This window comes from Octopus bimaculoides, chromosome 24, assembly GCF_001194135.2.
Source record: "Octopus bimaculoides isolate UCB-OBI-ISO-001 chromosome 24, ASM119413v2, whole genome shotgun sequence".
NCBI lineage: Eukaryota > Metazoa > Mollusca > Cephalopoda > Octopoda > Octopodidae > Octopus > Octopus bimaculoides.
The window spans coordinates 8,342,406-8,355,072 of record NC_069004.1 but is presented as its reverse complement, the minus strand read 5'-3'; the positions used below and the strand labels follow the sequence as shown (position 1 = coordinate 8,355,072).

At 34.2% G+C, this 12,667-nt stretch overlaps 2 protein-coding genes across 4 annotated transcripts in view; both read left to right on the top strand.

The window, feature by feature from the left end:
- The window catches only part of LOC106880118 (zinc finger protein 665), an 11,142-nt gene extending 6,233 nt beyond the window's left edge, over positions 1-4,909 (top strand). Inside the window, exons 1-2 of one of the 3 annotated variants that reach the window (XM_052976215.1) lie at positions 146-281; positions 2,393-4,909. In XM_052976215.1, coding sequence (XP_052832175.1) covers positions 2,712-4,223 — 1,512 coding nt within the window. In that variant the 5' untranslated portion in view covers positions 146-281; positions 2,393-2,711 and the 3' untranslated portion in view covers positions 4,224-4,909. Of the gene's footprint in view, positions 1-145; positions 282-579; positions 864-2,392 lie in introns of those variants that run through there. The other 2 variants (XM_052976217.1, XM_052976216.1) reach the window with 2 other exon arrangements.
- Positions 4,910-8,739: 3,830 nt separating this feature from the next.
- LOC106880121 (zinc finger protein 239) lies at positions 8,740-11,861 on the top strand. The gene is made up of 2 exons (XM_014929941.2): positions 8,740-8,956; positions 9,858-11,861. Exon 2 carries the CDS (start codon positions 10,105-10,107, stop codon positions 11,209-11,211), a length of 1,107 nt encoding a protein of 368 aa, XP_014785427.2. The 5' UTR covers positions 8,740-8,956; positions 9,858-10,104; the 3' UTR covers positions 11,212-11,861.
- Positions 11,862-12,667: the final 806 nt, after the last annotated feature.

Below are 12,667 nucleotides of genomic sequence, written 5' to 3'. Positions count from 1 at the left end.
TCCAGCATGGCCGCAGTCAAATGACTGAAACAAGTAAAAGAGTATTAGAAAATACCCAACACAAAACTAGACACTTTCATTATAGTTGTAATGAGTTCGAAAGTGCGGCTCGAAATCTAAAGTCAGCTGCACTTGTTCATTGTGACAAATTACAATTTTACTGTGGAAGAAAATAGCAGTTTCTTGAATTCTGATGTAGAATAAAGTTGGTAAACCTCATTCTAACAGTTAGATATATACTTTGGTATAATACGTTAGCTCGCTGTTTACATTTGAAAACGGTAAGCTGAAAAACGTTTTTTTTTTTTTCGATCTTGTGATAATGTATGTAAATAATAGAATTGTGTTTCTCTTGGAGGATAAGGTAATAACCATACTGAAGAGAACAATTGGGAAATATATTTCTTTCAGATACAGTAATTATATAAAGAATAAAAAGTTTAGAATGGTATAACAATGCACTATAGTCCGATGATATTTCGGAATTACAATTCCTTCTTTAGATCTTCTTTGCTGGAGTCTCTCCAGCAAAGAAGATCTGAAGAAGGAATTGTAATTCCGAAATATCATCGGACTATAGATAACCAAATTACAACAGGTATATAGTCCATTTTTGTTCTATAGTGCATTGTTATACCATTCTAAACTTTTCATTCTTTACAAACAATACACAATGCTTCAAGCGAACTACAATACTCTCCTAGTAATTATATAAATGTAAAAACACATAGCGACATTGGTAAAACACATTCACGGCAAGAATACAGTAATAATATTGAACTGGAAATATATAGCAGTTTGGTGAAAAAAGCATCTCCATGTTCCAACTTTCACGCACACAGTAATATCTTCAAACTGAAATGGTAATATCTAATTTTGAAAATAGTCTTAAAAAATAACTTGGAAACAAAAAACTAGAAACTAATTGAACGTTGTATTAACATAACGAAAATATTTCCTTTGTTTTAAGTTTTGGCTAGAATACTTTACAAGGTCATTCAAAACAGAGATGCCACATTAAATAAGGAGATAGTTAACATTGTCCCATTCAATATCGGATGAAATTGCGAAAAACAAATGTAAGAGCATCTGGAAGGATTTATCTCAGCCATCAGCGATCTAGCTTCTCTCGTGTATGATTACGTAGAAGAGTAGATAAGCTACTTCTGGCAAAGAACGATTTACAACATATAACACTATGATATTGCTTCCTTTCCGTATGAATGCATTTATTAGTTGTTACGGGTTTCAGATGCTTTTTATTTTGTTAATGTTTTTTTTTTCTCTTTATTCATAATATTTCTTGTTCGATCTGTTATCGTAGCACTGATGAAAATGACTTTGATTATAGGCTGCTCAGCTACGGTTGATTTGGAGAGAAAACCGCGAGAATGAACCAATGGGATGGAAACTATGGTCACTCAACCTTCTTGAAATAGCAGCTAAACGTCTTTCATATTCCATTTAATCCATTTTAAAGAGAATGACAAGGTGTAGGATTGGACGCTAGATAACGTATTCTTAGATATACAATGGCAGTGTTGTGATGGAATGTGCTTGGTCATATATCTGCTTAGTAAGGAATGGCCAGGGATTACATAACCGTGACAGGTGATGAGAAGAGAATGTTATTGTCCTCCATTCAGTAAATTTTGGTATTGTGAATATAAGCGTGGATTAAATGTTAGGTGTAATGGTTTATGTTGTTGTGGGACTGAGTAAGCAATGATACACGTACACACGCACACCGATTGAAGTATAACATACAAGTGGTATCACAAATCGTTGAATAGTATAGTTTTTATGTATATGTAAAACCAAAACAATGCAAATTATAAAATTTAATACATGTTGATGTAAGCAGTGCTACCTGGTATTTCAATATTTCAGGTGTAGGACTCTTTCTTGAGGAAATTTATAGAGAAAAAGTATTGATAGCTGATGTCTTTGTAGTGTGTGTGCAGGAAAGTTTGACTTGCATTGCTATAGTATTCAATCAGCTATATGCAAATAGTAGAACTCCATCTGGTATGGACAGTGGAATGAGAACAATGTATCCCTGTGGATTTTATAAAGAGTTCAGTTCCAGTGAGAGGCACCTGAAGAAGTGCTGAAGGTACTATGTCCAAAGACACTAGTCTAGATATAATGTATATTCAATATTATTTATTGTAATATATGTAATCTAAAGGTGTGTGTAGTTTGTAAATATGTAAACTTCACACAATTTTGTATGATGAAATTTAAATAGCATGTTCTAAAGTGAAGTTCACTTCTTGAGGTGGAAGTTTACAGTTTGTCTGTATAGAATTGTTGTAAAATTTCACTATTGAATCTTAATTTTTTTTTTTAATTATCTTCAATACCTTACACTATTTCTCTATCATTTCAGAATACCAGAATATTTGGCCTTAAAGATATATCATCAATATATCAATATATATTTCCATTTACTGACAAAGGAAGATTTTATACAGAAGAGCTACAACTCTGTTTCTATAAATTTATCATGGAGTTACTGAAAGTTAGTTCTTTAGAGTGAGACATTTCTTATCATTGCCTCCAAGGTGTATGAGACGATTTTATATTCCAACTAAATTTGGAGAGATTTTCCAATGAGTTTGCTACCATTTTGTGATACCAACAGGGACAACAGTTGATGGAAATATTGCTGTAGAAGTGCTTTCATCAGTTCTGTAATAATTTATAGAATGATGAATTTTTCTGAAGAATTGCCAAAGGAGGAGAGGAAATCATCATATCACTGTGATATCTGTGAAAAGACATTTTCTCTAAGAAGTAGCCTCACAAATCATAAACGTATTCACACAGGAGAGAAACCATACAACTGTGATATCTGTGGTAAATCATTCACCATAAGAAGAAACTTCACTGAACATAGATATGTACATACAGGAGAGAAACCACATAACTGCGATGTCTGTGGTAAATCATTCTCTCAAATGCATACCTTAACTACTCACAAACGCATTCATACCGGAGAAAAACCATATGAATGTGATATCTGTGCTAAATCATTCTCTGTAAGAAGTAACTTAGCCAAACATATACGTACTCATACAGGTGAAAAACCATATCACTGTGATATCTGTGGTAAATCTTTTTCTGAAAGCGATAGCCTAACTAGCCACATTCGTATTCATACAGGTGAGAAGCCATATCAGTGTGATATCTGTGGTAAATCATTCTCTGAAAGATGTAACTTAGCCACACACAAACACATTCATACAGGAGAGAAGTCATATCACTGTGATATCTGTGGTAAATCATTCTTTCAAAAAGTTCACTTAAATACTCACAGGCGTATTCATACAGGAGAGAAACCATATCAGTGCAATATCTGTGGGAAATCATATGCTGAAGGAAATAGCTTAAACAAACACAAGCTTGTTCACACAGGAGAGAAACCATATCAGTGTGATATCTGTGGTAAATCATTCAGTTATAGAAGCTCGCTAATTGTTCACAAACATATCCATACAGGAAAGAAGCCATATAACTGTGATGCTTGTGGTAAATCGTTCAGGGAGGCAAGCCAGTTAGCAATACACAAAACCTGCATTCATACAAGAGAGAAACCTTATCATTGTGATATCTGTGGCAAATCGTTCTCTAGTGGGAGTTCATTAATTGCTCACAAACGTATTCATACGGGGGAAAAACCATATCAGTGTGACATCTGTGGTAAATCATTCTCTGAAACATATAATTTAACTAAACACAAATCCACACATACGGGAGAAAAGCCATATCACTGTGATATTTGTGGTAAATCCTTCTCTCAAACAGCTCATCTAAGTGTTCACAACCGTGTTCACACAGGCGAGAAACCATATCACTGTGATATCTGTGGCAAATCATTCTCTCAAACAAGTCATTTAACTATTCACAGACGTATTCATACAGGGGAAAAACCCTATCAGTGTGATATTTGTGGTAAATCTTTCTTCCAAAATAGTGATGTAACTAAGCACAAACGCATTCATACGGGAGAAAAACCATATGGCTGTGATATCTGTGGTAAATCATTCTCTGGAAGTAGTGCTTTAACTACTCACAAAAACGTCCATATAGGAGAAAAACCATATTGGTGTGATATCTGTGGTAAAGCGTTTTTTCAAAATAGTGATTTGACTAAACATAGATATATTCATTCTGAGAATCGGTTTTCTTCTGACTCAACCACAGATTACAGGCATTAACCTTTGACATGCACTATTTATAATCTCATATTTCTGTAAATGTTTGCTTGAGAAAAGTTTTTAATGAAGGTGGTTGAATGAAATATCACTTTCTGTCATATTCTGTAACATGTGACTCATCTGCTTAGAAACATACACTGTGTGAGGTGGGTAGCAAATGAACAGAGACATCAGCACTTTAAAATCTTGTCAGCAACATAACAAACTCTCTTTTGCTGGCTCCACAATAAAAGACATTAAGTTCACTGTCAAAGAGTCTGTGATATGCAGGGCAGCCATCTATAAAGACTGTGCTCCTAGGAGCCTAATTTTTATTTTTCATTTATGGTTCAAATAATTATTGATTGGTTTATATATTTCATTTTGAGTTTTGCTCATTCACTAAAAATATACCTATTCCAACACAAATAGAGCTAACACATTTAACCCCAGGTTTGCTTTGATTGAGATCAAAGTATCATGAATAACATTTCAACTGAAATTTTTAAAAAACTTCAAATCAGAATTAATAAAATTTATGATATTTTATTCCAACTTAATACAACTCAAAGGAAATACTATTTATAAATTATGAGAATCTATATTATAATAAAAAAAAAGCTGTTTTTTAATTGGTTTGGAGTATGTAACTGTTACAAAAAAAATGCAATTAAAGTCTACAATATCTAGCAAATTGTTATAAATTGTCATTTTAATATCAGGCTGAGTAAAAAGTAAGCAATGTTTTGAAACATGAAGTTCATCACAATATATTTCAACAATGTGGAAATTATATTCATCTAAGTAAGTACCATTACAATCAACACATTTTTGCCAACACATTACAAGTTTGTTTATTCCGGTAACATAAAAATCTGGAGTTCTGGAGCTGATGAACTCTTTGAAAGCACTAACAGCATCGGTTTGATTTTTGAACTCCTTCTCTCGCAGGACACCATCGAGGTGCTTGAAAGACTGGTAGTTGGTAGGAGAAAGGGCTGGGGAAGAACTTTGTAGCCAAGTTCCCTCAACTTCTAGAGCATCATTAGTGAAATGTGTGGTTGATCATTGTCATGAAGAATTATTGGCCCTCTTCTGTTGACCAGTCTGGGATGGAGGAGTAGCAGTTTTTTTGTTCATTTTGGCAAATTCATGGCAATATATTTCTGCAGTAATGAGTTTTCTGGGTTTTAAGAAGTTATAGTGAATGAATCCAGCAGTACATCACCAAACAGTCACCATAACCTTCTTTTGAAGAGCTCAGGTTTAGAGGTTTTTGGTGCTTCCTTTTGGTCCAACCACTGTGAAGAACGCTTTTATTATTGTACAGAATCCACTTTTCATTGTAAGTTACAATAGTATTGAGAAATGGATTGGTTTGGTTATGGAGAAGAAGCAATGAGCAAATTTCATATCTGCGCATTTTCTGATTTTCATTGAAATCGTGTGGTACCCATTTGTTTAGCTTTTTTTATTTTACGATCACATGGAAATGGTTGCAGGCAGTTTTCTGTTTAATTTGAAGTTCTTATGCCAGTTCTCAAGTGGTTTTACATGGTTCTTTCTCATTGGTGGTCTTTAATTGACTGTCATTGATGACAGATGGGTGTCCACTATTCTCATGATCTTCAAGGCCCAGTTCTTCAGTTAAATCGTTTAAACCATTTTCGAGCTGACCACTCGCTGGTCATTTCCTCACCAAATATTTCGTTGATATTGTGATCAGTTTCAGCAGCTTTACATCTTTTTTTAAAGTTAAATAGCAAAATTGCTTGAATATCACGCTTTGACAGTTCCATTTCAGATTGTAAGATCAGTGAAAAAAGTATCAATGTTAATTTATTGATTCATTTGGGTAAACTCATGTCTGTGTTATCAGACAATTGCAAAACAATATTTTTAAAAATTTCAAAACTGCAAAAATCCAGTACAAATTCTCTTCATGGTTCAAAATGGTGCTTACTTTTTATTCAGCCTAATATATTATTTTATCAGACAGATTTCAAAATTCTTTTACTGAATGGCTGTGTGGTAAGTAGCTTGCTTACCAACCACATGGTTCTGGGTTCAGTCCCACTGCGTGGTACCTTGGACAAGTGTCTTCTACTATTGCCTCGGGCTGACCAAAGTGGATTTGGTAGACGGAAACTGAAAGAAGCCCGTCATATATATGTATGTGTGTATATGTTTGTGTGTCTGTGTTTGTCTCCCTCCCCCCAACTTCGCTTGACAACCGAGGCTGGTGTGTTTACATCCCCATAACTTCGCAGTTCGGCAAAAAGAGACCGATAGAATATTACTAGGCTTACAAAGAATAAGTCCTGGGGTCGATTTGCTCGACTAAAAGGCGGTGCCCCAGCATGGCCGCGGTCAAATGACTGAAACAAGTAAAAGAGTTAACTGATTCAATCACAACTAATTTTTTTCACTGTCACATAGTTATTTTACACTGTGAGATAGTAATTTTTAACATTTCTGTTTATGCTTCAACATAACATTGCCCCCCCTCCCCATCTGTGTTTTGTCATAGCTTTCTGAAGAATGAATATTTTATTTTAATGGCATATTCCATACACTAACTCTTAGTATAGATTACGGGGAGGCGCAATGGCCCAATGGTTAGGGCAGCGGACTCGCGGTCATAGGACTGCGGTTTCGATTCCCAGACTGGGCGTTGTGAGTGTTTATTGAGCGAAAACACCTAAAGCTCCACGAGGCTCCATCAGGGGATGGTGGCGAACCCTGCTGTACTCTTTCACCACAACTTTCTCTCACTCTTACTTCCTGTTTCTGTTGTGCCTGTAATTCAAAGGGTCAGCCTTGTCACTCTGTGTCACCCTGAATATCCCCGAGAACTACGTTAAGGGTACACGTGTCTGTGGAGTGCTCAGCCACTTGCACGTTAATTTCACGAGCAGGCTGTTCTGTTGATCGGATCAACTGGAACCCTCGACGTCGTAAGCGATGGAGTGCCAACACACGCAGTATATATATTACAATTGTGTGGGGGACAGGTGCAAATTAATTCATGCACATAGACTTTCTTTTTGCATATGTTTTAATGTAGATTAGTTCAATTTAAAACCAAAAATCCATTACTCTTGAGGACTATTCCATCCTTTCCTGAAAACTGACTTATAGGAATTTCTGTAGAAAGTTGAGTGCAATGTTAACTTGAATTACTGAATATATATTTGATTATTTTATTGCAGTCTTAATCTCCCTCTTTTGAAGAGCTCAAAGGTAGCCCATCCTCTATGTGGTTGTTTAATATGCTAGAAATAGCATGGATCACAAGGGTCTCAAAAATAATTGTTTTTCAACATAATTGTGATGTACATCATCAAAATGCATGAGGAAATAAAGTTGAGATGCATGAAATATTCAACCCCAGGTTATTTTAGTCATCACATTATATTCCAGTAGAGTCGCAGTAATCTGTACCATCTCAATGTATTTGAAAAAAATTTCAGTAAAAAAATATCTTTTTCAAAAAGATACGAGGAAAAGTAAGGGAAGGAGGACAATTCTGGCATTATGCCCTGAATTTATTTACTGAGTGAGTGAAGACTATTTGACAAATAATGGGATTCAAATGGAAATTAGATGTGCCATATCAGAAAATATTAATTACGCAAATTGGGAATCTAATATCATATAGCAACTAGCAGAAAACTGCATGAAGAGTGATCTTTCTGCAAGTTTAGAATGAATCACACCTGATGACTGAGTTCTTAGCCTGAAAAGTGTTTTAGCTTCATCTTTTATTCAAACACATACACATTAAGAAATTAAAGTATTTATATTCATTTTCTTGATATAGTTCTCTCTGAAATTAATCAAACCCCACCAGGGGTATTCTTTGGCTTATATCTTTGTTAAATATCCCAATACTACAACTATATCAGGGACTGAAATTTTGTTATATGGTGACATTGAAAATGAAAAATAGAGTCAGCTGTCACTAAATGAACTCAATCACCAAGAATGTATCAGTTGACTTGTGAACCTCTCAGTAAGTATGCTGGGGATGTAGATGGGTGAAACAGTGATGATGTTGATATTTTGACTGATTTCTCTGTTTTCAAAGGCCTTTGATAGAAAAACATCTGCTTGAAATAAAGAATATGAAGTACAATACAAGACAATAAGAAATGCATAAAGTCATAAATGACAGAGAAATAGTTTGATGAAATTATATTTAACAATAAGAAAATTCAAATATCATGGCAAATTGTTTTGTAATTTAAATACTTTATATTATTATATTCAATCACAAATGAATTATATGTCTGCATTAATGCAAAATGCAAAAACATCTTTCGAAATAATTCAGAATTTGCGTCTATTAAACTGCCATGTCCTATTCATATTTTAGAGATTAAAATAATTTGTTGAAAATGTTTCGTACCTCTTGAAATATTCAACGTCCCCTGTGACCTTATAACATATCCAAGGAAACGCTACCATTGAGTTTGGTATAAATTCTTTATTATAATCATAAGATCGTACATAGAATTAGACATAACAGGACAGACAATTACAAAAAGGTTCGATTGGTATATTTGAGACCGAAAGTGCGGCTGGAGACATTAAGCCAGCTTCACTCACGATTTTATTGTTGAGCTTGTTAGGAACTCAACGTCGCTGAGGATTTAAACCTTGGTCAATCTCATTCCAGCATTTGAGATATTTACTGTGGTAGTTTGGTGAAAACGCATAACACATTGATTCATTGTTTACATCTGCCGACGGTAAGTTGAAAGAAGTTTGATTTAATGCTGTAGTAATGTATTTAAATAATAGAATTGTGTTCCACTTGTCTGATCATGGTAATTGTATAAATGTGGAAATATATAACGGCATTGGTAAAAGATATTTTCTTCAAGAATACAGTAATTATATTAAACTGAAAATAATAACAATTTTGGGGAAAATATTTCCCTATTCTTTTCTATGGATGATAAAACTTCTACCATAACTACAGATATGTACCTCACCCTCACGACTTTGTTGCCTCATAACTTCCAGGAAAATAGATACTCTTTCACAAATTTTTGAACAAATCCTGCTTAGATGCTATAGATTCAGAGTATATAGAGATTCATTGGATAGAATTCTCCAAAGGGTTGGGGAGAGGAGTATCGGTTCAAGAAGACCACATAAGTTGGAATTTCCGTTTTGACGGGTGATTTTTCCATCCTCACCATCCCACACCGGACCGATTTTGGTCAATATTTTTTTTGCACTTAAAAACCCATGAGAGGAGCCTTTTCGGTTAAAAATAAAAATGTAAATATTTTCAGGGGAAAAGGTGTGCGATTTGGCGGTTGTTTCTAACACATCCTAAGACCACTCTTTGTTTTCACGCTCACATGTATTGATGTTTTTTCAATATTTTTCTCCCATTAAACACATTTTTTGGAATGATGATGCCGAAGAAACACACCGTGGTCCACTGGTAAGATATTAAAAGAAAAAAAAAAGGCAACGTAAATTTTTACCCCTATCTCAATCAAGCGAAGTCATGTGTGGACTGGATGCATTTAACATGGCAGCAGCAATGTATATCAATATAAAATTGTTAAGTTTCAATGTTGTATGTCTACTCTTTAAGTATCTTTAATATCTTATACTATTTCTATATCATTTCAGAATATTGGATGGCGTTGGCATCAATATTTATCACTTTTGGATAAAAGGAAGATTTTATACAGAAGTGAAATATTTCTAGAATGAGACATTGCTCTTCTACATTGTCTGGAATATGTAGATTATTTTTCATTCTAATAAAATTTGAACAGATTTACAATGGAGTTTGCCACCATGGAAACATTGCGGTATAAATGTTTCGATCAATCCAGGAATATATAAAAAGCGGTGAAAATATCCTTACAGAAGTATGAATTTTTCTGAAGAATTGCCAAAGGGGACAGAAGAATCATCGTTCTCTTTAAAATGTACCCTTGCTACTCAAAAGCATATGCATACAGAAGAGAAATTATATGAATGTGATATTTGTGGTAAATCATTCTCTGAAAAACATACTTTAACTAAGCACAAACGCATTCATTCCAGAAAAAAGTCACATAGATGTAATATCTGTGGTAAATTATTCCCTTACAGAAGTTATTTAGTTGATCACACACGTACTCATACAGGTGAAAAACCACATCACTGTGATGTCTGTGGTAAATCATTCTCTCGTGCTAATGGCTTAACTCGACACATACGTACTCATACAGGTGAGAAACCACATCAGTGTAATATTTGTGGTGAATCATTCTCTGAAAGGGGTAACTTGGCGAAACACAAATATATTCATACAGGAGAGAAGTTATATCACTGTGAGATCTGTGGAAAATCGTTCTTTCAAAAGGTTCATTTAAATTCTCATCAACATATTCATACGAGAGAGAAGCCATATCGCTGTAATATTTGTAGTAAATCATTCACTAATAGTAGTAATTTAACTGCTCACAAACGTATTCATGGAGACGATAAACCACATCATTGTGTTATCTGTGGTAAATCATTTCTTCATAATAGTAAATTAACTATCCACAAACGTATTCACACAGGGGAAAAACCATATCACTGTGATATTTGTGGTAAATCATACTCTTATTCAAGTGCGGTAACTATCCACAAACGTACTCATTCAGGACAAAAACCATATCACTGTGATATCTGTGGTAAATCATTCTCTTCTGGAAGTGCATTAAGTATTCATAAACGTGTTCATTCAGGGGAAAGACCACATCTTTGTGTTATCTGTGGTAAGACATTCAGCCTAACAAGTACGCTAAAAACACACATGCGATACATTCATACAGGAGAGAAACCATATCGCTGTGATATCTGTGGTAAATCATTCCCTGCTGGAAGTCAATTAACAGTTCACAGACGTATTCATACAGGGGAAAGACCATATCACTGTGATATCTGTGATAAGTCATTCACCTATAAAACCACATTAAAGTTTCACAAACGTATTCATACAGGGTAAAAACCATATCTCTGAGATATGTGTGTGTAATTCATTCAAAGTAAAAACCATACCACTGGTTTCATACAAGAGAGAGACTGTATCACTGTGATAACTGTGGTAAACCATTCATTGATGCAAGTACATTAGCTCCTCCCAAATGTATTCATACAAAAGAAAAACCATATAACAAAGGATCTGTGGTGTATTTTTCTCTCAAAGTTCTGATCTAATTAGCCACATATATTTTCATGCAGGAAATAAGCCCTATCATTGTAATAGATTCATTCATTCTAAAGAAAAACTGTATTACAATGATATTCACAGTAAGTCATTCTATGTAACAAAATCACTCATCTATGTATAAAGAACAGGACATCAGCATTCAAATCTTGCCAACAACATAACAGCCTCTCCAATGCTGACTCCATGATGAAATACATCCGGTACACTGTCAAAGTGACAGTAATAGGTTGGCAGCCAACCATAGAAAGCATTCCCCCGAAATGGAGCATAGAAGTGAAGTGTTTTCCCTAATTCATCTAAGACATGAAACAACCTAATTTTAACATTTTTTTTTCCTTTTGTGGTACTAATAATAATTTATAATATGTATTGTATTGGTTACTGATTGATTTGGTTTTATAAAAATAAATTGTGTTTCAGAACGATCAAGTTGTTCGCTGTTTCATGGCATTTGTTAAAGCTGTACATAAAACAATTTGATTTTTCTTTACTTTGCATATCTGATTAATTCCAGGTTTTGCCAAAAATAATTACTGCCATCATCATCTAATGTCCATTTTCCATGCTGGCATGTGTTGGATGGTTTGACAAGAGTTGGCAAGTCAGAAGACTGCATCAAGCTCTACTATCTGCTTTAGCTCAGAGAAAAAAAAAGATCAAAAGCATTTCAGCTATTTCCAGACTTGGCCTAGAAAATATGTATAAACATTTACAGTGATTTCTGTTATTGCCATAAGAGCAAGAAAGCACAAAACAGTAGTGGTAGTGGTATCTTTATTTTCACCCCATTTTCTTATAATACATTGTAAAGTTATATATTCTGGCACAAGCTAAAAAACAAACAAAAGAAAATCTGACTTAAGCAAAAGACTAGGAATTTTGATGTAAGGTGGTCAGTCTGTACCATTAACCCCAATTCTTAACTGATATTTTATTTCATTAGACCTGCAAGCTTCCCATCAAATTAATAGCAACCTACACAGTCAGCATTTGTATTTACTTCCAATTCATAACAACTGTAAAAAACTTCTTGATGATGGAATAAAATCTATAATGACTATAAATCGTTTTGTGTAAATTTCTTTCAAAAACATTCAGAAATAATTACTGATACCACTTCTCAATCTACCATAGTCAACCACTTACAATTATACTGTTACATTTGGTATCCTCTGCTTGTTGCACTTAACAGTTATGTGTTTATAGATCTATGTCTATATGAATATTATAA

Excerpts from the sequence above, each read along its gene's own strand:
- LOC106880121 (XM_014929941.2), top strand. The coding sequence starts at position 10,105 with ATGAATTTTTCTGAAGAATTGCCAAAGGGGACAGAAGAATCATCGTTC.